Genomic DNA, 23,236 nt, shown 5'->3' with positions numbered 1-23,236 from the left:
ATCTACTGAAATGTGATAATTGAGATTTCACTGTTGTTTTCAGATACGTGATGGTAAATTCCTTTGGAGACTGTCAAAGATAGCACTGATGTCCTTATGATTAAATCTCTGGGGCAGGCCGGGCGTGGAGGCTCCCCACCTGTAATCCCAGAACTTTAGGAGGTGGAGGCAGGCGGATCACCTGAGGTCATGAGTTTGAGACCAGCCTGGCCAACATGGTGAAACCCCATCTCTACTAATACAAAAGTGAGCTGGATGTGGTGGCGGGCATCTGTAGTCCCAGCTATTCAGGAGGCAGAGGCAGGAGAATCACTTGAGCCTGGGAAGCAGAGGTTGCCGTGAGCCAAGATCATGCCATTGCTCTCCAGGCTGGGTAACAGAATGAGACTCCATCTCAAAAAAAAACAAAAAACAAAAAACAAAAAAAAAAACCAACAAACAAAAAAACTTTCAAGGGCACCTCAAAAAGAAGACCATAAATTGTTTTTCTCTGTTGCTACCTCTCTACAGAATTATTTTTTTCCCACAAAATAGTGCAGGAAAAGATTACAAACAAAAGCTAATTAAAATATACTAAGGTTTTTAATAGTGTCCCAGTTTGCAGCCTTGGCTGAATATAATCTCTTGGCTGCAAACTGGGATACTATTCAACTTATTACACGGAGGGGTGGAACACCAAACTTAGAGATATGCTAAGCATTCTTTCAGGCCCCGAAACATACAGGGGTTTACCTTTTCCTCTGCGAGGCAGAATAGGAAACTGATCATGTATTCCAATAATAAATTGTGCTAGGAAAGTCCCGATTTTAGTTTTAATATGATTCAGTTTACCTCTGATTTGTATCTTTTCTAGGACTTTCAACTAATGGTCTGTGGTCTTTGTATTTTTAAAATTTACATTCTATTTTCAAGAGATTTCCATATTATTTATTCACTCACCCAGTATAGCTTCAGAAACTCTCAAATATCTTAAGACAGAGACAAATTGCATGTTTTAATTCCCTGAAGTCTTCAATTTTATCACTCTAGTATTACGCAATTGCCAAAATATCTTGTGGATTTTCTGTTCTCCTATAGTGGTGCTCTGCCAGAGGCCAAATTTGAATTGTGAGCCTCGAGCTCTGAATGTCTCTGCTCTCTGTAGTTTTCTTGCTTCGTCAGGTCTTGCTGTCTTTTATAATTTATCCTGTTTTTCTAGTTCTGTTAAGCAATATCATTGACCTGCTGTAAACTGATCCATACTACTTCAAGAAAAACTTCAAAATTTAATATCAAGGCAAGTTTTTTGTTTGTTTACTTTCCTAGTTTTGTGATTATCCCCTATAGTTCCTACTCAGTTTTCTAGTAACTATTCTCCCCTCACAGCCAGGCTCTCAGTGGCTGTGTCTCTGATGCTAATGCTTGATTTCATAGAAGTTTATCTTCACCATCTATTTATACCACCTTGCTATCTTGCACTGTTCTTTAAAAAGCCTAATTTTGGTCTTTAGGACTAAATTATCTCTCAGAACTCCACTCCATCTGCTGACTTTATTTCAATTTGGTCTTTTGGATACAAAAGTGCTGCCTCTGCAGCCCACTCTCCACCCTGCAAGCCTCTGCTTGTGTATTCTGTTCATGTGTTAATTCTGAACAGCGTGTCAGGACTACCTCCTCATATGCCAGCCTTACCTGGTTCTCTGATCATAGTGTCACACTCTGGCTTATTAGTCATCCATTGATCTCACAGCCTTGCCTATTTATTTGGTTCTTCCAGACCCTAGCCAAATTAAACAATAATATTACCTCAATCATATCTGTTCACCTGTCATCCTCAAGCCAATACTTAAACTTTGGCAAAAAACAGAGTATAAAACACATGCAAAACTGACAGAAAATTTCAAAAGAAAAACATTTTAATATAGAAGATTTTTCCACTTCATTTGTTAATTTCCATGTACTCTGCATACATTTCCTAGAGTATGAGTCTTAGAACACATTGAACTACAATTTCATCCATATTTTATCACAGCAGTCAACATTTTCTCTTGAGTAACTTTAAAAAGAAGGGAATCAAACACATCCTGCTTTCAGAGAAAAACAAAACAGCAGCAGCTGAGCCTCTCATAATCCAGTGAGGCACACAAGCTGGATGTGAAAATAACCTATCCCCACCTGAATACTTTGAATTTCATGGAGGAAATTGATGGAGAAAGATGCAGTATTTGTTTTAAGCACTAACTCAACAGAAGAGTAAAAGAAGTGGGGAAAGAATATATGCATGATTGAGACTTTTATTCTGCAATCTTATTAGTGTTTTCTGTGCAAAATATATTCTTAGTGCCTCCTGAAAGATGGAAGAAAAACTTAAATGCTGACCACTGTTTAAAGTCTGTGGAATTGTAGCGATCACTCTCTTGTTACAGACTAAAGGAGGTGGAGAGATAAAGAATCAGCCTTCATTAATACTTACCATGACAGGTGTAATAGTGTAGTTTAATGAATGACTTTTCCAGTGCAGGCCTATACAGGGAGAAGTGGTAATATTCATAAGGCTTAGCCATGTTTTTTTCTGGTAACTAAATATTATCACCACATCAGTTATGGTATTTCTATTGATAGACATTTTAAAAAAAAGTCATGAAATTACTTTATCACCATATTTCATAAACTTACATGGCCCTATTTTTCAATTTAAACTTAGGTGTGAAAAGATGTAGAATTTTCACAGCTGTGCTAGGTGACTCCCACTGCCTTAGAAAACAATTAGACAACACTTCTTTTTTTTTTTTTTTTTTTTTTTTTTTGAGACGGAGTCTCGCTCTGTCACCCAGGCTGGAGTGCTGTGGCCGGATCTCAGCTCACTGCAAGCTCCATCTCCTGGGTTCACGCCATTCTCCTGCCTCAGCCTCCCTGGTAGCTGGGACTATAGGCGCCGCCACGTCACCCGGTTAGTTTTTTTTTGTAGTTTTTAGTAGAGACGGGGTTTCACCGTGTTAGCCAGGATGGTCTCGATCTCCTGACCTCATGATCCGCCCGTCTCGGCCTCCCAAAGTGCTGGGATTACAGGCTTGAGCCACCGCGCCCGGCCAGACAACACTTCTTAATCATAAATTTTACTCACACATAAGAGTGAATTATAACATTGACATAATGACCTCTCTATATTTATTCCCACTCTTTAAATACAGTTAAACCATTTGTTGTCTTTTTTTTAAAATTAAAGTATATATGAGATGTTTTAGATTTAGTGGCGATTGAGAGTTAATATTTTACAAAACCCTTTTTTAAATTGTGATAATACTGGCACACGTCTGTAATCCCAGCTTCTTAGAAGGCTGAGGCAGGAGCATTGCTTGAACCAGGAGGCGGAGGTTGCAGTGAGCCACTGAGATCGTGCCGTTGCACTCCAGCCTGGGCGACAGAGTGAGACTCTGTCTCAAAAAAAAAAAAAAAAAAAAAAAATCGCGATAATACAATGATTAATACTGAATATTTTTCTTATATTTTTGACAAAATTATTAAGCATCAATTGTAGATTGATGATTTTTAAATAATAAATTTGATAGAAGTTAAAAGGTATCAAATACCATTGTATCTAACAAAAATGCTAGCAATATAAATAAAAACTTACCTTTTAGTATTTCTTTGTTGCTCCAGGTAATTCAGGAAATTTCTCTAAGCTCTTTCCTAGGATTAGTTTTAAGGGATGGAATAAAAGTAAATCCTCAGATTAAAAAAGTGTTAATGAAATGGTGAGAAAAACATGTATCATTGAACACAACTCTAGTCTCTGCCATGGAAAGAAAAGAATATAAGGAAATCTCAATTTCCTTTCTCCTATTAGAGCAGGGATGCTTGGCTCTATCAGCTAATAGTAAATTTTTAGACAATGCCAAAGGAATGCTTTGATAAGTGAAATAATCAAGTTTATTTCTTTTGTGTATCATATCATCCCACACAGCGATGGTGGTTTTGAGAAATTTAATTCAATTTCAGTGAATTCTATCTAACTAACTGGTTTAGGATTGCCCGCAATCCTACCTTCTCCTCTGACACTCACCTGCTTATGTATCTCGCATTAATATGACGAAAATGAGGCCATCGCCCCAACATAGCAGGGTGCCACTTCGCTGCTCAACCTGCCCTGTTGTAAATTAAGAAAAAGATATTATCCACTTAATCTTAGGATTAATATTTGTGTTTTAACCTTTTGTCATAAAATTAATTGAAATCACAAAACATACAATTTTTATTAACATGTTCTGATATTTTTAGTAAAATAAAATCATAATTTATTGACTGATGACTAAAATAGACTGACTTCCTGTCAGCTCATTAGAATAGCTCCCAAATGAGTGAGCCAAGAAAAAAAAAAAAAATGTTTGAATTCTAAATAAAATGTAGTAATATGTTTCCCTTTTAAAAAGAAATTTTCTCTTTTTTGATACTCTCCAAAAATTCAGAATAAGGAGGAAATTGAAGTTATTTTGGAACCAAGAAAAACAAGCTTATTGCACAAAACAAAAGTGTATGTTTTTAAAAGAAAGGACTTTTATGTTGATAATTTCATCTGTTCAAGAAAGATATTAGTAAGAAAAATAAACCAGTTCTGCTCTTAGAGTAGGATAAAATTAGCTTTGGAAACAATTGTCTACAGTTTCCTCCATCTTCCATTCTGTTTGGCGATGTATAATCTAGTTGCTGTGAAAAATGTTTTCAGCCAAAGGGTTTATAAAATGTACAAATATTTGTTTTATTCACTTTCAGTGAATGGTTGATCTTTTATTTTTAAACACTCTGGAATGTATAAATATAAATCGAGTTTATTCATTGATAAAATAAAAGTCATTGTAATGATCGATCTTTTTCAATTGTCTGAAAATGGCTGTATCCTTTTTGAATACAACTTAGTGGCTAGAAAAATAGTTTTGTTCACTTCCACGCCTTTGCCATTTGTTATTGCAGGTGAGATTTTCCCACAGTTAATAATTGTCCTTTCTAGCTCTTGTTACCCTCAAGATTTCTTTTTAAATGTGATGTTATAAACTTTTACTTCTATGGTCTGGGTGTAGGGTTATTTTCATTAACTTTCTTGGCATCTGTTTTATTTATAATATTTATGTATCTCTTCACTTATAAAACATTTTCTAAAATTTCTTTTAGCCTCTCATTCTAAATCTGCTCTTTTATATGTTTTTGCAGATTTTTATTTATTTATTTACTTTTTATTTTATTTATTTATTTATTTATTTATTTATTTATTTATTTATTTATTTGAGTTGGAGTTTTGCTCTTGTTGCTTAGGCTGGAGTGCAATGGCGTGATCTCGGCTCACCACAACCTCCGCCTCCCGGGTTCAAGCGATTCTCCTCCCTCAGCTTCCTGAGTAGCTGGGACTGCAGGTGTCTGCCATCATGCCTGGCTAATTTTGTATTTTCCTCTGGGATTACTGCTGGGATTACAGGCATGAACCACCGCACCTTGCCAGATTCTTAATCTCTTCCTTATGTCTGTTAACCATTGTTTTGTGTATTTTATATCTTTATCTTTTGGTATTGATTTGGATAAATTTCTCAGTAATATTTTTGATTTGTTAATTTTCTCTTAAATTATTTCCAATCTCGAATTTTTGTTGACATAATTTGTTTCTTTTAACTTTTAATTTGGAAATAATAAAAGATTCACAGAAAGTTTTAAACATAGCCTGGAGAGGTTCCTGGTTCCTTTCACTGAGTTTTCTCTAATGGTAACATTTACAGTACAATAACAAAACCATAAAATTGACATGAGTACATGTGTGCCTATAGTTTGATGGCATTTTATCAGTTATGTAGATTTGTATACCTACTATGGCAATCAAATAGAATTATTCCATCACCACAAAGATCTCCCTCTTGCTACTACTTTATAGTTATATCTACTCCTTCCTCATCTCACTATTCTTGATCCCTGGCAACCACTAATCTCTTCTCCATCTTTTTTTTTTTTTTTTTTTTTTTTTTTTTTTTTTTGAGGCGGAGTCTCGCTCTGTCGCCCGGACTGGAGTGCAGTGGCCGGATCTCAGCTCACTGCAAGCTCCGCCTCCCGGGTTTACGCCATTCTCCTGCCTCAGCCTCCCAAGTAGCTGGGACTACAGGCGCCCGCCACCTCGCCCGGCTAGTTTTCTTTTTTGTATTTTTAGTAGAGACGGGGTTTCACTGTGTTAGCCAGGATGGTCTCGATCTCCTGACCTCGTGATCCGCCCGTCTCGGCCTCCCAAAGTGCTGGGATTACAGGCTTGAGCCACCGCGCCCGGCCTTTTTTTTTTTTTTTTTTTTTTTTTTTGAGGCGGAGTCTCGCTCTGTCTCCCGGACTGGAGTGCAGTGGCCAGATCTCAGCTCACTGCAAGCTCCGCCTCCCAGGTTTACGCCATTCTCCTGCCTCAGCCTCCCGTCTTCTCCATCTTGAATAACAAAATGTCATTCAAGAATGTTATATAAATTGAATTACACAGTATGTGACCTTTTGAAATTGGCTTTTATTTCACTCAACATAATGCCCTTGTGTATAGTTAGGTTATTTTGATTTTTATCCACTGTACCAATGTGTGTGTGTGTATGTGTTTCTTTTTGAAACAGAGTTTTGCTCTGTCACCCAGGCTGGAGTGCAGTGGTATGATCTCGGCTCACTGCAACTTCTGCTTCCTGGGTTCAAGTGATTGTCCTGCTTTAGCCTCCTCAGTAGCTGGAATTATAGGTGCATGCCACCACACCCAGCTAATTTTCGTATTTTTAATAAAGACAGGGTTTCACCATGTTGGCTAGGCTGGTCTTGAACTCCTGACCTCAGGTGATCGGCCTGCCCTGACCTCCCAAAGTGCTGGGATTACAGGCATAAGCCACCACACCTGGCCCAGTGTGTTTTTTAATTGGTTTATTTGGGCCATTTGTATTTAATATAATTACTGATATGTTAGGACTTACATCTACCACTTTAGTTTTCCAGTTGTCACTTTGTTTGTTGTTTCTGCTTTATTTTTTTTTATCTTCACCTAGGTTACTTGAACATTTTTATAATTCCATTTTGATGTATCTATAACATTTTTTAGTTTATCTCTTTGTATGGATTTTTAGCAATTGTGCTATTATGCATACATACTTATCACAGTTTGCTGGTGCCAACTTTTATCAGAATAAAGTATGGAAACTTCCCTCTAAGTGTCTTTACTTCCCTCTAAGTCTCTTTACCATCTCTTACTTATATGATTATCTTAAATATTCCCTCTATATAGGTTGAGAACCATAATTTTTTATCTACTTGTCAAACATAATGTAGACAACTCAAGAGAAGTAGCAAAATCTATGATATTTACTCACATTTTTGCTTTGTTCATTATTCTTCTTTTCTTTCTGTTGTTCTAAGACTCCTTTTTTCAATCATTTTTCTTCTTGTTGTAGAGGACTTCCTTTGCCATTCATTTAGGGTATATCTGCTAGTGAGGGTATATCTGCTAGTGACAAATTCTCTTGGTTTCCTTTGTCTAATGGTGGGTAAAGAAAAACTTTAGGCCGGGCGCGGTGGCTCAAGCCTGTAATCCCAGCATTTTGGGAGGCCGAGACGGGCGGATCACGAGGTCAGGAGATCGAGACCATCCTGGCTAACACGGTGAAACCCCGTCTCTACTAAAAAAATAGAAAAAACTAGCCGGGCGAGGTGGCGGGCGCCTGTAGTCCCAGCTACTCCGGAGGCTGAGGCAGGAGAATGGCGTAAACCCGGGAGGCGGAGCTTGCAGTGAGCTGAGATCCGGCCACTGCACTCCAGCCTGGGCGACAGAGCGAGACTCCATCTCAAAAAAAAAAAAAGAAAAACTTTATTTCTCTTTCATTCCTAAAGGATGATTTTACTGAATGTAGAATTCTACGGTTGATAATTCATTTTGTTCAGCACTTGAAAACTGTTGTGCTGCTTCCTTCTGGCTTCATGATTTCTCATGAAATGAGATTTCTGGCTTCATGATTTCTCATGAGAAATTATGCTTTCTTCTTCATCTCTTTGTAAGTCCAAAATATATGCATTTTAGAGACATTTTAAAACTGCTCTGATGTTTTCAGATTGCTCTGATGTTTTCATTTCACCTGGAAGAATTCATATTCCTCTTGCTTTTTAAGCAGTATTCCTCAAAAAGAATTTTCCTTTTCTTCTTATGTTTCGAAATTTTAATTTTCAACTCCTTGTGAGTGGGAATTTTCTCTCCTTTATGCTCATTCTTCCTTGTTAATGTTCTTGAGTCTTTCTGTATTCAGTACTATATATACTTTTCATCTAGAATGAGATCGTAAGTGGGACATCAAGGACTCCTGTTTTATGATGATACTAGAAGTAAAGCAGAGGCAATTACCTAGCTTGCGGTGGCTTGTTCTAAGATGTCCATTTTCTCCCGTCTCACTAGATGCACAGATCAGTGCCTTTTCTCAACACAGATGAGAGATCCCTGCTTCCACTTCCAGGCAGCAAGTCTGGCCTTTGTCACTTCTTTCACATGATGTCAGTTCAGCTGAGAGATTAGAAGTTCTAGTTGCCTTGGTCGACTTCTGGATCTAAAGACTTTCAGGCCCATGGTTTCCAACCTGCTTATTGCATTTTGCTTTTCTTGTATTTATGTTCCTTGGAGATGTTTAACTAATTTTCAACTGTGGCTTTATCTTTTTAGTCATCTCTTTTTGTATTTAATCTGCCATTGCTATTGCTTTTGAGCAGAAGAGTCTTCAAAGCATGAACTTACAAGACTTTTTATTGGAAGCCCTCCAGTTTCCACTAAACTGACTTTTTCCCTCACATTTCCAAAATAGCTGCCTCAAATGAAGACTCAAGTGACCCTCTGTTATCTAAATTCATCAAAAGTCTGTATCTTTGGAGTTTAGTCTAAGAAACTGAGTCTCTTCTTACTAAAGCATTCTATATATGGGTCAGTGCTCTTTAGCAGCCAATATCCTGAATAAATTATTCATTTCCATGGTTTTAGTTATTGTCTAAGGCTAGTTTCTATAAAATTATATATCTGATTTGACCTTGCCTACCACTTATTTTTAATTTGTCTTATACATATTGTCCTTGAAATAGATATCTTCCCAATCTCTAGAAACCAACAGAGGGAAGTCATACATCCTTATTTTTCCTCTAAGATTCCCTTTGAGCCACTTAGGCAATATTTATAAGAATTTGAGTATCTGTAGCATTTGAACCTAGTAAATTGATTTTTTTTAATGGAAGTAATGGATTCTGCCTTAAAAAGTTTGCAAATCGAACACTTAAAAATTGTTAAAAGTATTTGTTTAGCACCTACTGTGAGCAAATAATTGCACTACTATTGTAATTTGGAATACAGAGAAGCAGCAAACAGATGGTCTGGTTTTATGAAACATAGGCATTAAGATAAATTTATTTGACAGGTTGTTATTGTGTGCCAGCTTTGTTATTGTGCTTAGAAACGTGGAAAAGTCAAACATGGAGGATAATCCTCATTCTTTTACAGGTTGCCTGGAGAAATAAAAACACTAATGGACACGATATAGGGTATATGGTGATGAGTTCTATGAGACAGGAGTAAAGGAAGTGCTGTGGGTGTTGGTTGGGTAAGAGAGGAGTTCCAGTTGAGCATAGAGGAGACATGAATTGGGAAAGATTTCCCAGAGGAAATGCCATTTGAACAGAACTCTGAGGGATAGTAGTATTTGGTATGAGGGCAGGAGTTTTCTGGATATGGGGGGTAAATGCACAGAAGCAGCAAGCTGGGGGATATGTATAATCAAACAGATACTAGTGGTATTTTCTTGTATACTTTGTTGCATTATCTCCCCACATTCAGTCAGTAAATAAATCAAGGAAAAGTGCTCCCATTATTATGGACTTATTTGAAAATTGTTTAACTCCTCATTTTTTCCTCTAACACGTTTTTACTTGCATCAGCTTTCAACAACTTCAACTAAACTTTGAAATATTCTCTTTGTAAGCTCACTCTTGCCTTTCCTTATATATCTTTAATTGGCTCTATATAATAATTAAAAATGATATTTTCATGACCTTGTTTTTAGTTACATTGCCTACTTTCTAATCATCACTCTCTGTTGCTCTTCAAAATACACACAGAATTCTGACAGTAAGAAAAAAAATGTACTCTTAGGGTGACTTTTATTTGTATTTAGTGATTTTTTACTTTTCAAGTTTTCATTAATGGGTTTAATTTTTAAAGAGTTTTAGATTTACAGAAAAATTGAACAGAGGGCACACTGAGTCCCATGTAGCACCTTCCTCACACATAGTTTTTCTGTTCTTAATATTCCAAGTCATTACTGTTTGTTACAATTAATAACCCAATAATGATATATCTTTTATTAATTGAAATCCATAGTTTATTGAGATAATTTTATAATGTCCTTTCTTCTGTTCCAGAATCCCATCTAGGATACCTCATTACATTTAATTATCATGTCTCCTTAGGCTCCTCTTGGCTATGACAATTTCTCATATTTTTCTTGTTTTTCATGACCTTGACAGTTTTGAAGAGTACTGGTCAGCAATCTTGTACAATGCCCTTGTATTGGAATTTATCTGATGCTTTTCTCATGACTAGACTGGGCTTAAATGGTTTGAGGAGGAAGATCACTGATATAAAGTCCCACCTTCATAGCATCATATCAAGGGATCAACACAATTTATGACTTGCGTTGACCTTGGTCACCTGGCAGAATTAAGTTTCCGCACCATAAAGAGACTCATTTCCTCCTTCTCCTTTTCCATACTGCACTCTTTGGAAGGAAGTTATAGTCTGTACTTAAGGAGTGGGAAATTGTGCTCTCATTTTTTCATTTTTTTATTCCTCAAAACAAACTTATGAGAAAATGAGGAAGGCAGAGTTATTATGCTTCCTCTTTCCCATTTCACACATGAGGAAAACTCTGTATTTCAGGAATTTTACATGGCTTAAGTGTGGTCACGACAGACAAATGGAAGAAACAGTATTAGGTATCATGTATGCTCTCCAGTGCTTTCTCCAAGACAGATTTTTCTGCCAGCCTCAACCATGGCTCTTTAGGTTTTCCTTAGTGTTCTGTCTGTGCATTCTGCCCATGTCTTAGTATTTACAGTTCTCATTCTATTATAGTTGACTTTTCCTTAGTTTTTGACAATGTTCTTCTTGTTTCCTTTGCTCTTACACTTCATTTTTGTAGGCACTTAATTTTTTTATTACAACTAGTTTTCCAAAATTGAATGAGATATCATTGACTAAGACAAGGAGACGCTGGGTGTTTATAGTTTATGTGTGTATCCACATGCATTCTCATTGTCCTGTTCCTTTCATGAATTTAAATATCTTAAGAGTATTCTAACTAATCAATACTCAAAACAGAAATTTCTGTTTCTATCTTCATCTTTAATGATGACAACATTTCTTAAAATGTTTTACTTAAATGAGTTTTACATTTTCCTTCCAAACCAAGAAATTTCTTCTTTCAGACTAAGTGGTCCTTGAGAAATGGAGAAATATAGACAAGATATGGATGGAGTAGCTGCAAAAGCCTCTTTCAGAAAAATTATAATTTTTGATTATGGATAATCTGCTTACAAACTGATTTTGTTTAACCCTACTCCAAAATAGTATTTTTTTTTTTCTGGTTTGATGAGAGAGCTAAACAATATCTGAAAACAGGGGTATATTCTTATGTTTCATGTGCTATCCAGTTTCCTAAAGACTTCTGGGACTGCCAATGGGGTCAGAATTTGAGGCCCTGAGGAAAAAGAAAGGAGATATTATTAAGGACATGTTTATGTTTTTATGTAAAGAGCTGGCAAGATTTGCATATATTTTGGGAGTCTTCTCCTTTGGTTATAACCTTCTTGGTACAAATTAGAGAGAAACTGTATTTGTGGTGGTCTGTTGTCCCATTGCATGTGCTGATGTGCATGGTGTGTGTGTGTGCATGCGTGTGTGTCTATATGAGATTCTTGGGAAGCAGAAAACATTAACCTCCTCAATTTAGTAACAATCTATTAAGAAAAATAGAAATATATTTAAATCAGTGAGTCTCAAGAAAACTATGATCTGTTATTGGCTTCCCTTGTACTTTTGTCTGAGTCAATTTTACCTGAAAAGTGAGTTATTTAATTTTCACTTTTCAATTTCAAGACAAGAATATAAGACTGAATTTTTTAATCCTTGCCTTCACAACATAAATAATTAATTTAATAAGCATAACTCAACAGCAACAACAAAACAAACATTTTTTCATTGAAATATTTAATAAGTGAAGCCCTCATAGTTGCCTTGGGAAAACACTGGTTTAGTGGGTATTGTAGTGAGACAGTAGGAAAAGTAAAATCTGAATGATCAGATCTCATTGTATTTCTAAAACATAAAGTTCTAGGTCCTGGGTTGGATTTTGTAAATTCCTAATCAAAAGCAAAATATTAAGAAACCCCATTGGTATTTAATAATCCAATGGATCATAGCATCACATTGTTACAGTGGATCATATTTGATATTTTGAGATAGCAAAAAAATGTTGCAGACAGGATTGTTCAATTTAATATATTCATAGCTGCCTGAAAATGCCCCACATACTTACAGTTATTGCATCAGACACTTGTGATTGCCATACTAAACTGTCTGTCCTCCCTTATATAAAGAAAGTACAATTTATCAGAAGTTTCCATAACTTTTTAACATTTAGTAACCAAGATATCAGATTAGAATAAACAATGGTTCCATATACTATTCCCATCCTAGCTGTTTAGTCAGTTTGTTCTCTTACTATATGAAATATCAACTTCATGCATGGTTGGATTTATAGAGAAATTATACTACATATATGTATGTATTTGTGTGTATATATATCCACATACATACATATATACTGCTTTTTGTTATAAAAGTAACGCATGCTCATTATAAAAAGAAAAGCAGTACAGATAGGGATAAAACAGAATATGTTATTCAGTCACCCCAGGATGACTACAGTTAACAAATTGAGTAGTCTTCTATGCATATATGTATCACTCTATCTACATATATCTATCCTTTATTAAATAAAAATACCATTCATTTAGTTTTGAAATATTTTTCACTTACATGGCATATATTTTCATGTCAATACAGATCTACATCATTGTCTTTAAGCAGATATTCTTTGATGAACTTCTCATTCAGTTTTTGAATCATGGAGTTAGTCTTTGAGCCTTGGGCCTAGCATAAGGATCAGGAAAGGGGAACTAGGTCAAGAAGCCAAGAGGCAGATGCCATACAATGTAGGTGACAAAGTGAAAAAGAAACCCAGCCCAGAACATCTTCCTACTGTGGAAGGGGCATATGTAAGCATCTCTTCCTCCGCCTCACCATTCCTCACAGCACAATCATAAGAAGCCACCCAAGCACTGTCATAAGAAATATTTGATGGAGCAATTAGTTCTTTCCACATACATATCTAGAGACGGTACTGCCTTCCTTGTAGTCATGGTGATTGGACTGAGTGGGAAAGGAGATTTGATTTGGGTAGTGACAAACTTGAGGAAATTTGACAAAGACTCTCATTAATGGATAGCAGCAGCAGCAGCAGAATCAATGAGGAGAGGAGGTTGCTGACACCTTAAGTGTAAGGCTGATGACACCTAACTTTGTTCCAAGAGTCACTTCCCTGGCCCCCTTTCTGAATTGCTGAAAGGTGAGAAATCTGGGATGTCAAGAAGAAAGCTTTTTCTATACCTTTTTTAAACCTTTGGGAGAAGGTTATATCAGAAGGAAACCACCCACCTCTGTCTTCCTCTCCTTCCTAGCTGTAAGTTATAGTTTTTGTATGAGGCAATTATTAAATCATTTTTATCTGTGTTGTTGAAAATGTTAATGTATGTATTACAAGAAAGAATATTACATGCCTAATACATTATACCTACTTCTCTTACAGAAATAGATGACAAGAGGGTGCCCAACACACAAGGGGAAGTAAGTTTTTAAAAATATTTTTGTATAAATGTGTTCAAATCAATTAAAATGCAAAAATTTGCTTGATTTGATGTGATATAAATAATATGATACAACTGTAATGAAACTTTAGATTGCTCCTTCTGACTGAATAAACAGTAATATAGTATCATTAAAATCTCTGCCTCTCGGTTACCTTTATTCTCTACCTATGTAATGCTAATCCCTGAAAAAACTTTTAAAATAAAACATCACTTTTAATGGCAAAATATGGTATTGACAACTTCAATTTATTGAGTGATTATATATACACACCACCGGCTAAGCCATGTAATGTTGGAATCCCAGAGCAAGGAGATGAGGGTGGAGGGATGACACCTCTTAAAGGGTCTTCTGGTATGTGGAGCCAAAAGTCTGAGGCCAGAGTCTAGGGGGACTGAAGTCCTCCAAAGCCTGAGTAACCAGATCCAAGGAGTTCACCTAGAAATTTAAATTCAGCAGGCTGTCTGAATACTGTCACTCCCTATTCCCTCCACATACATGTGTAGGAGTTTATATAGAAAATAGGAACCAGGAGAGGTTAGGAGAGTATATAATAGAGAATGTATGAAACACAAAGTGAATAAACTAGTTCCCAGAAATGAAATAAATATTGAATAGGATGCTGTACAGAGTTACTAATCAATTCCCTTGATCGCAGGAGTAGGCATACAGCAATACTTAAAGAGAAAAATGTAGAATGGGCAAAATATCAAATAGTGTATCATAAGATTTTTCTGAAAATTTTGTGAGACAGCAAAAGTGGAAATGCTTTGAAAACTAAACTCTTACATAAATACAAAGTAGTTTTTATTAGTAAGTTTACACTGTGTTACTAAACAACAACAACAAAAAATTTCTGAAGAGTTGATTTTCTATTTGATCTTTAAATATGTGCATGGAAGTAAACATTAAAAATTCCTAAAGTGATTGCTTCTCAAAACCAGCCAGATGTGACTGAAACAGTATAAGTGCCCCAGAAATGTCAATCATCCACACATTTAACAGTAATGTAGAGTCATCCTGTCTATACCTGTGCATAGTATGTAGGTATCACAAAACTATTCTGGAGAAATTTGCTTATACTATTTGCTCGTCTGATATGGATTTGGTAACTGTTTTGTTGAAAGTTTTAGTTTTCAATTGATGGCTTCTGCATCAGATAAACAACATCTTGATGATACCTTTGAGGGCAGTTAATCTTTACTAGGCACAAGGAAGGATGCCTCAAGCTCTGTTTACAACTTTGTAAAACAGTTTCTAGTTTCTTTCAAACCTTGTACATTATGTTCTTCCTAATGTGCATAGCAAGCCTGGAACAATCTTTAAAAAGTGTGTTGTAACTATTTACACTTGAGCTTTTCAAAGCAAAAGTAATTGCCCCAGATGCGAAAACTCATTGATTAAGACCCGTACCCTTGCCACATTAAAATATAAATCAACATGCTATTAAAATGGAGTCTTTGGCATTTTCCAGTTGGGGGTTAGACCATATAATTTATTAAATGAATAATATGTATATCCATTATATAGAGCTCTGTATCCTTATCTGTATTTTGATCCTGAAATAAGTTCTTATTTTTGTCATTTTGAAATGCAGAATCTCTTCTTCAATAACTTTATCCTAATCCCATAATGCTTAGGTAAGAGTGTCACATAGCAGTTTTCTTAGGAAAGGACTTATCTTTTAAACATATGAAGAATGTTACCTCAACGTTATAATTCCAAGTAAATGGAGGTAATAGTTGAACACGTCAATTCAAGATGGCTATAGATTGCTCTTACTTTCCAAGGACCCTCATTGTCCCCCTTGAATCACTCAATAACCCCACGAACAGATACTATTATTTCCTGGACATAGCTTTTGGAATATACTTTGTCATGGAACTCAAGACTGTTTTTCTCTCAAGTGAAAAGGATTGGTGTCTCTTTTTCTCTTTCTTTTTAAAAATAAATTAATGTTATTAGGTCGGAAAGTAAAATGATTTCAAGGCTGCCGTGAATGAAGAATCTTATGATTAAGTAGACCCTACAACTCCATATATCTCTTAAGTCTGTGATATCACTAACGTGTATATAATTTCTCATTAATTAGATTCTATTTCATGACAGGGAGAAATCAGAAAGCTTTTCATAACATGGCCCAGTATTTATTTCCCTCACAGGTCTGATGGCATCGTATTTTGTATGCAGATCTAAGGCTTTTACTTTTTTCTCTTTCTCCACAGTCTCAGAATGCATCCCCTAAGCAAAGGAAGCAGAGTGTGTACACACCACCCATCATAAAAGGTACTGTTCAGGTACTGTTTCGGGTTGTCATGAGTGCTGAATCATGGCTGGTCGGCCATCTGTTCTCTAAGACCACACATGTGATGATAAGCTAAATCTAGTCTCAGCTCTGCAACTTAGCAGTGTGATGTTCAGTAAGATACCTTACCTACTTAAAACTTAGTTTCATCAAGAGTAAAATATGGGGTTGAATAAGAAATAACTAGGGATCTCAGAACTTCAGTCTAGAAATTCAGAGTTTCCAAAATAATGACAAAGATTTTTTTTTTACCCTTATTCACTTACTTCCTTAAAGAGATTTTTCCAGAAGCCCTAATTACTCTTGCTAGTGTTGGCAGATGATTACCATTTTTCTCTTGGCTAAAGCAAAGCAGAATAACTTGAATTTCAGGGAGACTGAGTATGAACCATTGCCTCATTGTCTTATGTCAGGAGCAGCTCTGAGAAACTCAATCAAACAGCTATTCACTGTACATGTCACTCCTACTGAAACAAGAACTAAGGATCTAGTTCAGATTCTGGAATTTTCCCCGGAATTGGAACTACTAAAAGAAGACCCATCAGTATCTTGACCAATATCAGTTCCAGGGAAAGCATCTCCTATTTCTCACACTGAAATGGTCCTGATTTGAGGTAGAGTCTGTCCAGTCTACTCTCTCATGTTTTTTCCAGTCTGGTGCTTGGGCTGTGGGCCCAGTGGTTGATCATGCTCAATTTGTCCAGCTCAGTTTCAACTGCATGAGAGGCCAGCTGAGCAGCTTCCTCTGGAGTTTGGAGAGAGGGCTAAATTGGGAGTGAAATTTCCCACTCTGTATTTGCTCTAGATTTGGAGCCGATTCAGGGAGGCAGGATATAAATGGACACATTAATAGCTACTTTCAGTAAACTTCCTTCCTCGTGCAGCTATGAAACACCATGTTTGCTTGTTCGTAAGACTGCAGTACAGAATACAATCATCAGCATTGTAGTTTATTCCAGGGTAATTATTGAGACTACTAGGCATCTCTCTCTGAAGATAAGTTTAATCCGTTTAAAGATATTTTCCCCATTGTAAGTGATTTTGTACTTCCAAGACACATCAGTTTTGGCATGAATGGGCAACAAGGAAAAATATATGTTCACTCATTTAATGATTTCCTCTGCTCTATTTTAGGTTCGCTTAAACTAAATAAAGTAATACTGTTCTCATGTCGTCAGAGAATAATAGTATTATTTTTAAAGGAAAATCTTAAACTGAAAGTCTCAAGGGCCCATGATGTTCATTATATTTAATTCTCAAATATCAAAAGAATATGGGATCCTAACATTTAGGGAAGTTAGTCCTATTACACATTTTTGCATAAAGCCTTATACTGTCAAGTCCCCCCAAGATACTCATTTAATGATAATCATTTGTGGTCATAATTTAATGCCTTGAGAAAGCACAGTAATTGTTTCAAGAGGATATCAGGGTATTATCACAAGTCATGAAGGTTCTCATTTATAACCAGTAAATACCTTTGGAAGGCCCTGCTTATGATAAAAGAAAAGAGAAAGCTAAATGCACATATTTTATTTGGTTTACTGGTCCCTAACAGCTAGAAATAAGTATTTTAAGACAAAATGAAGCAGTAGTAACATATGGCATGTTGTGAGCACATTAAAAGGCTTCGGTTGTAAGAAAGATGAATGAGCAAAGGAAATGTTTTGAAGATCTTAAATATAATGATACAATTGCTCTGTAATGTATAATTCTTCAAATTTCAGTGGAATGGAACATGCAATTATTGAGAGTAAAAAGATTTGCTGAGGGCATAATAGTACATGCCTGTAGTCTCAGCTACTTGGGAGGCTGAGGTAGGAGGATGGCTTGAGCCCAGGAGTTGGAGGCTATAGTGCACTATGATCATGCCTGTGAATAGCCACTGCATGCCAGCCTGGGCAACACAGTGAGACCCAGTCTCTAAAAAAATTTCTAAAACGAAAAAAGGAATTTGTACTCATAGATTCCTATTCTACATCTTGTTGCCATTTGTGAATTTTTAAATGACCAATATCTAAATATTTCAAGATATCTATTAGGTCTTTGTCTCATGCCAAATTTTCTTTTTCCAGGTTGAAATATCTTGATGTCAATTATACCTGTTATTTAGTTATTTTGCCTTCATTCTTGATCTTCTAATAAGCTCCACTTTGCCTATATCATTCTAGAAGTCCATCATTCAAAATGAACCTAATGGTTAAGATGTGTTCTGATCAGAAACTTGTGGAGACTTCAGTTATGCCTGAAACCTCCTTCAACCCAGATACTTTAATTCTATTAGTGCAACCCAAAATCTTAGCAGCTTTTTGTGGCAGCATTACACATTGTTGGCAAACAGTGAGGTGACTCTAAAATAAAAATGTCCAAGTATTTTACAGGTACAGCTTTCCATATTATTCACCATGTATTCCCCATATTGATGTTTTAAATTTGTTTATATCTAAAACAATACAGTACCGTCATCCCAATTGAATTGCCTATTGTTGGAGACAGACTGTTACATTGGCATGTTATATTTTGTATCCTGATTCTGCTATTCATTCTGTTTTCAACTATCTGAATTGTGTGCCATCACAGATAAGATAAACCTATTTTGTTATTTTTATCTGATCCATAACAAACGTATGAAACAAAGCACAGCTAAAAGAGAGCCCTGCAGCAGTCCACATATCCCCCTCTAATTCATATTGATCCCCTTGTCGCCACCATTTAACCGTTTATCAAATAGACTTATTATATCAGGGTTCCATCCCTTTATCAGAGGTTATCATCAGCACTCCTATTAGATACATTGTTGTATTTCAGATACATTGTGCTAACCATGAGTCATAAATTTATGATACATATTGTGCATAAAAATGACAGAAGTTGAAGTTTACATAGAAAACAGACTTTTTCATTACCTTGTGTAATATAGTGTTTCATGATTATACACATGGAAAGTTCAGATTATCAGAAAAATGACAGCTAATGACTAATACCCATGTACATTTCTCTGGTGTTTATATGGTGGTCAGCCCTGTAATTTACAGAACAGCCAATTAAATTCTTGTTGGACTGCTTGAATCATGTTTTCAGAAAAGTGGATTTGAATGTTAGGAAGTGGCTGACTCATTTCTATCCCCATTGTGTGTGTGTGTGTGTGTGTTGTGTGTGTGTGTGTTTTACTGGAATGCAAATGCCTTCTACTGAAGAAAGCAAAGTAAGTGCTATTGATTTAAATGGAAATTTGAACATTAAACAAAGCAGCTGACTTAAAAATGACTTTGTAGAGCAGGGCCTATTAGTATTGCATTACCATTCTTAATGCATAGCCAGTCAGATTTTTCATTTACTTCTGTAAAACATCTTTTTCCTCCCATTCTTCCTAATTTCTTGTAAAGACTTCAGTGTCTAGATAGTTTTCTTCTATGTCAAAAAGACTTCTTCTGATATGTCAAAAATACCTTTGAATGCTTACAGTATTTTAACACTTAAGCTTTTCTTTTTTTCTCCAAGGATGGCTATGATCTTGATATTTTATTTTTTTTCAACCTCTTCTCATAATAAAGCAATAAATACAAATACAGAATAAATCAGAGAGCAAATCAACTTGGCCCAATAAGAAGCCTAGCTTGGATTTTGGAGGGTGGAAGATAAAAGTGGCAAGAATAGCAAGGTTAAGACATACTTCAGATCACCAACTGAAGCATGGTCTTCCAATCAGAGAAAACTGTTGATCATGGTGATTTCCTGGAACTCAATATGAAAAGACATGGACTTTGGTGGACAAGCTATCACAGTTCCAACCTCAATGCCACCACTTATTAGCTGTGCAACCTTCAGAAAATCAATGGGTTGTTCACCCCGGAAGACAACAACAAAGAAAAATACATTCAAATATGTTGGATGTATTTGGGAAGTAGAAATGAAGATAATGACCCAAGCCGCACAGTTAAGGCAAGCCACATATACATCTGCAGCGGGAAGGGTAAAGGGAAGTTTTACTGGCACAGGGGTAAGTTCATGTAAGCTGCTTGGAAACAGTTTATTGGTTTCGAACACTCAGAGCCAGATTTGGCATCAATTAATTGCCACTATAATTAAATGACAATTTAATTACATTGCTGGACATACCTGTCCAGTAAGGGCTGCAGAGGCCATTACTGAACCAGTGTTATTTTGAGAACATCTTATCTGAATTGCAGTAGTCCTAAAGAAAGAATTTCTTGTGGGGTTATTTTAGCAAGTCCTTGAGGCAGTCTTTATCTCAGCCTTGCCAGCATGAACTCTTCCTTTTGGCTTTTTGCTTTAGTGTGTTTGGGCCTGACAAAAAAGTGATTTCATCATGGTATCTGCAACTTTCACAGGGTTAGCCTGTCTCGCTTCTCTCATGGGGAAAATGAAAGTCTTGCTTAACACACAGGATTGCTGTAGGGACTGAATGAAACATAACGTGTAAAGAAAATGCTTAGATCAGGCACACAATATGAGGAACTACTTTGTTTTTTTGTTTTGTTTTGTTTTTTTGAGACGGAGTCTCGCTCTGTCGCCCAGGCTGGAGTGCAGTGGCGCGATCTCGGCTCACTGCAAGCTCCGCCTCCCGGGTTCACGCCATTCTCCTGCCTGCCTCAGCCTCCCGAGTAGCTGGGACTACAGGTGTCCGCCACCTCGCCCAGCTAGTTTTTTGTATTTTTAGTAGAGACGGGGTTTCACCGTGTTAACCAGGATGGTCTCGATTTCCTGACCTTGTGATCCACCCGTCTCGGCCTCCCAAAGTGCTGGGATTACAGGCTTGAGCCACCGCGCCCGTCCGGAACTACTTTGAATAATTATTTGAGCCCTGAATTGAGAGTGGCGAATACTCCTCCTCCATCTCTGCTTCACCCTGCAGCATGAAGGAATGATTCTGAGAGAGACAGAGGAGAGGTGGAAGGACTTCCAGGAGAATGAAATAGCTTTGTTCTCATCCCAGTGGGAATTGAAAAGTCAGGTTTAAGATGCCTAGATATAAAATCCATGTGGATTACCATGCTTGCAACATTCATTCCACTTTTATTTAGCACCAAGCCTCAGGTAGGTGTATGAGGTTTATCTTCAATATTTTGCTTTCTTTTAAATAAATGTGGCTTTTCCTTTGTCACCTAGCTCCAGTCCTCAGACACCATGCCCCTTATTTTCCGACTATTATAACATTCCTGTAAGAGATACTGATATTTAAATTAATAAATCTTGTATTTCAAAAAAGCTGAAAAACAAAATGATAGCTGGTGGTGAATTTTGGGGTGCTATAGCAGGTTATGCAATAAATATTTCTTGCCAGAGGGATGAGAAGGAAATCATCACACCATATAAATGCAGCCTACACTTAGGCAATGTAGGTAAATTAACCATGACTATATTGGAATGTGACCAATTCACTCTTCCTGATTTCAAACCTCCTTATAATTATGACTCAAAAAACTCTCAAAAGGAGTAGACCAGCTGTAATATCCTGTTCTCATTACCCGTTGCACATTGAAAATTGAAGGCAGGAAGAGAAGGCAGCAAGATCTCTTAGCTTCTCATCAGGCGTCTCCACCACACTACATTCCTTTTATAAACACTCCTGTGCCTCTGTGGGTGTTCTTCAGGTATTCATCACATTTGCCTTTCTAAATCTTGGCTTGTTTGTTTGTGCAGGCTCAGTTTGCTTACTGTGTAGGGTGGGGCTTATTTATGCAGCTCAAGAAACATTTTGACAGATTTCTAGATAACAAGGAACATTCTAAATATATACAAGTCTTGCTTTCTTTTTTTTTTTTTAACCCAAGTAAGCTCCTATTTCCAGACCCACTTCCTTTGCTTCTCTTTAATTTATTCCACTGAGTTTTATGCTCATCTTTCCTCATATCTTTGGATGTGGAGGGTGCAGTCTGGTTAGAGAAGCAATTTGAGAATGTACCTTTCTTGCAAGTCACTAAGATGTCTTTTTTTTGGAGGTCAACATTGAGAGAGAATGAAGGACGAGGAAAATACCAGCAAGTATGAGTGAACTTCATCTTTTATGACATTGTCGTGGATTATTAGGTTAAAAGGTCTAAAAGATCTTGAGATAAATCAAATTGCAAATTTATAATCGAGTTGAGTAACTTAATTAATCTCATGTGATGTGACTTAAACATTTGAAAAGGAGAGCACCATTTGTCAATATGGTTCCATTCATTTGTCTCTATATATTTACCTATTTTAAAATTAATTAATCTTTTAAATTTATATTTCTCTGTATAAATAACATAACAGCTTTCAAAATTGCTTTCTATTTGAGAAGCAGGGAAAAAGATAAACTTTTGCATTTGGTTTGAATAACTGAATCAAGAATCAGTTTCTTTAAATATTTCCCAAATAAGCAAATAGCAACGTTCAATTGTGTAAGTAGTAATAACACACTGCCACAATCACATATGAGCCTTTGCCATGTATGGAACGCTGCATTAAAGTGGTGTGGATACAGAGGTGAAAAGCAGAGCCCTGGCCCTGTAGGAGACCAGTCTGGAGGAAGTAACATGCAAGTGGATAGAGCATACCATGGTAAGTCCTTTAATGGGAATTTAGACAAAGACATCTGGGGATGGGAGATTTGCCATAGGCTTACTGGACAGGAGGGTAAGGCCACTTTCAGATCACAGAAGGGGCAGTCATATTTACACATAAGTCTGGAGAGTAAAATGGACTAGGTCTTGGAAAAGTGGAATACATGGCTCATACCATGATCATTCCTCCTGCTCATGCAAACTTGTGAAGCATTGATGATGATGCTGTAATGTGGACAGCTGAATTCTGCATGAACCGTTACAAAGATCTTTGCTGCCATGCAAAGACTACGTAGATAATATCACTTTCCAAAGCATTTTAAGTCTTCGTTCATTTGATTCCATTTTAAAATTTCTGCTTCACGTCTTTGTCTTTCTTCTTAATAATATTACCTTAAAACA

At 36.5% G+C, this 23,236-nt stretch overlaps 1 protein-coding gene across 3 annotated transcripts in view; it reads left to right on the top strand.

Moving 5' to 3' along the window:
• Positions 1–23,236, top strand: part of PPP1R1C (protein phosphatase 1 regulatory inhibitor subunit 1C) — a 138,328-nt gene that overhangs the window by 53,328 nt on the left and 61,764 nt on the right. For 2 of the 3 annotated variants that reach the window (XM_033230966.1, XM_033230965.1), the window contains exons 3-4: positions 13,917–13,954; positions 16,201–16,261. In XM_033230966.1, the coding sequence (XP_033086857.1) occupies positions 13,917–13,954; positions 16,201–16,261 (99 nt within the window). Of the gene's footprint in view, positions 1–13,916; positions 13,955–16,200; positions 16,273–23,236 lie in introns of all 3 variants that reach the window. The other variant, XM_033230967.1, reaches the window with a different exon arrangement.

Source organism: Trachypithecus francoisi, unplaced genomic scaffold (genome assembly GCF_009764315.1).
Source record: "Trachypithecus francoisi isolate TF-2019V2 unplaced genomic scaffold, Tfra_2.0 Lachesis_group13, whole genome shotgun sequence".
NCBI lineage: Eukaryota > Metazoa > Chordata > Mammalia > Primates > Cercopithecidae > Trachypithecus > Trachypithecus francoisi.
This window is presented reverse-complemented; position numbering and strand designations above follow the sequence as displayed.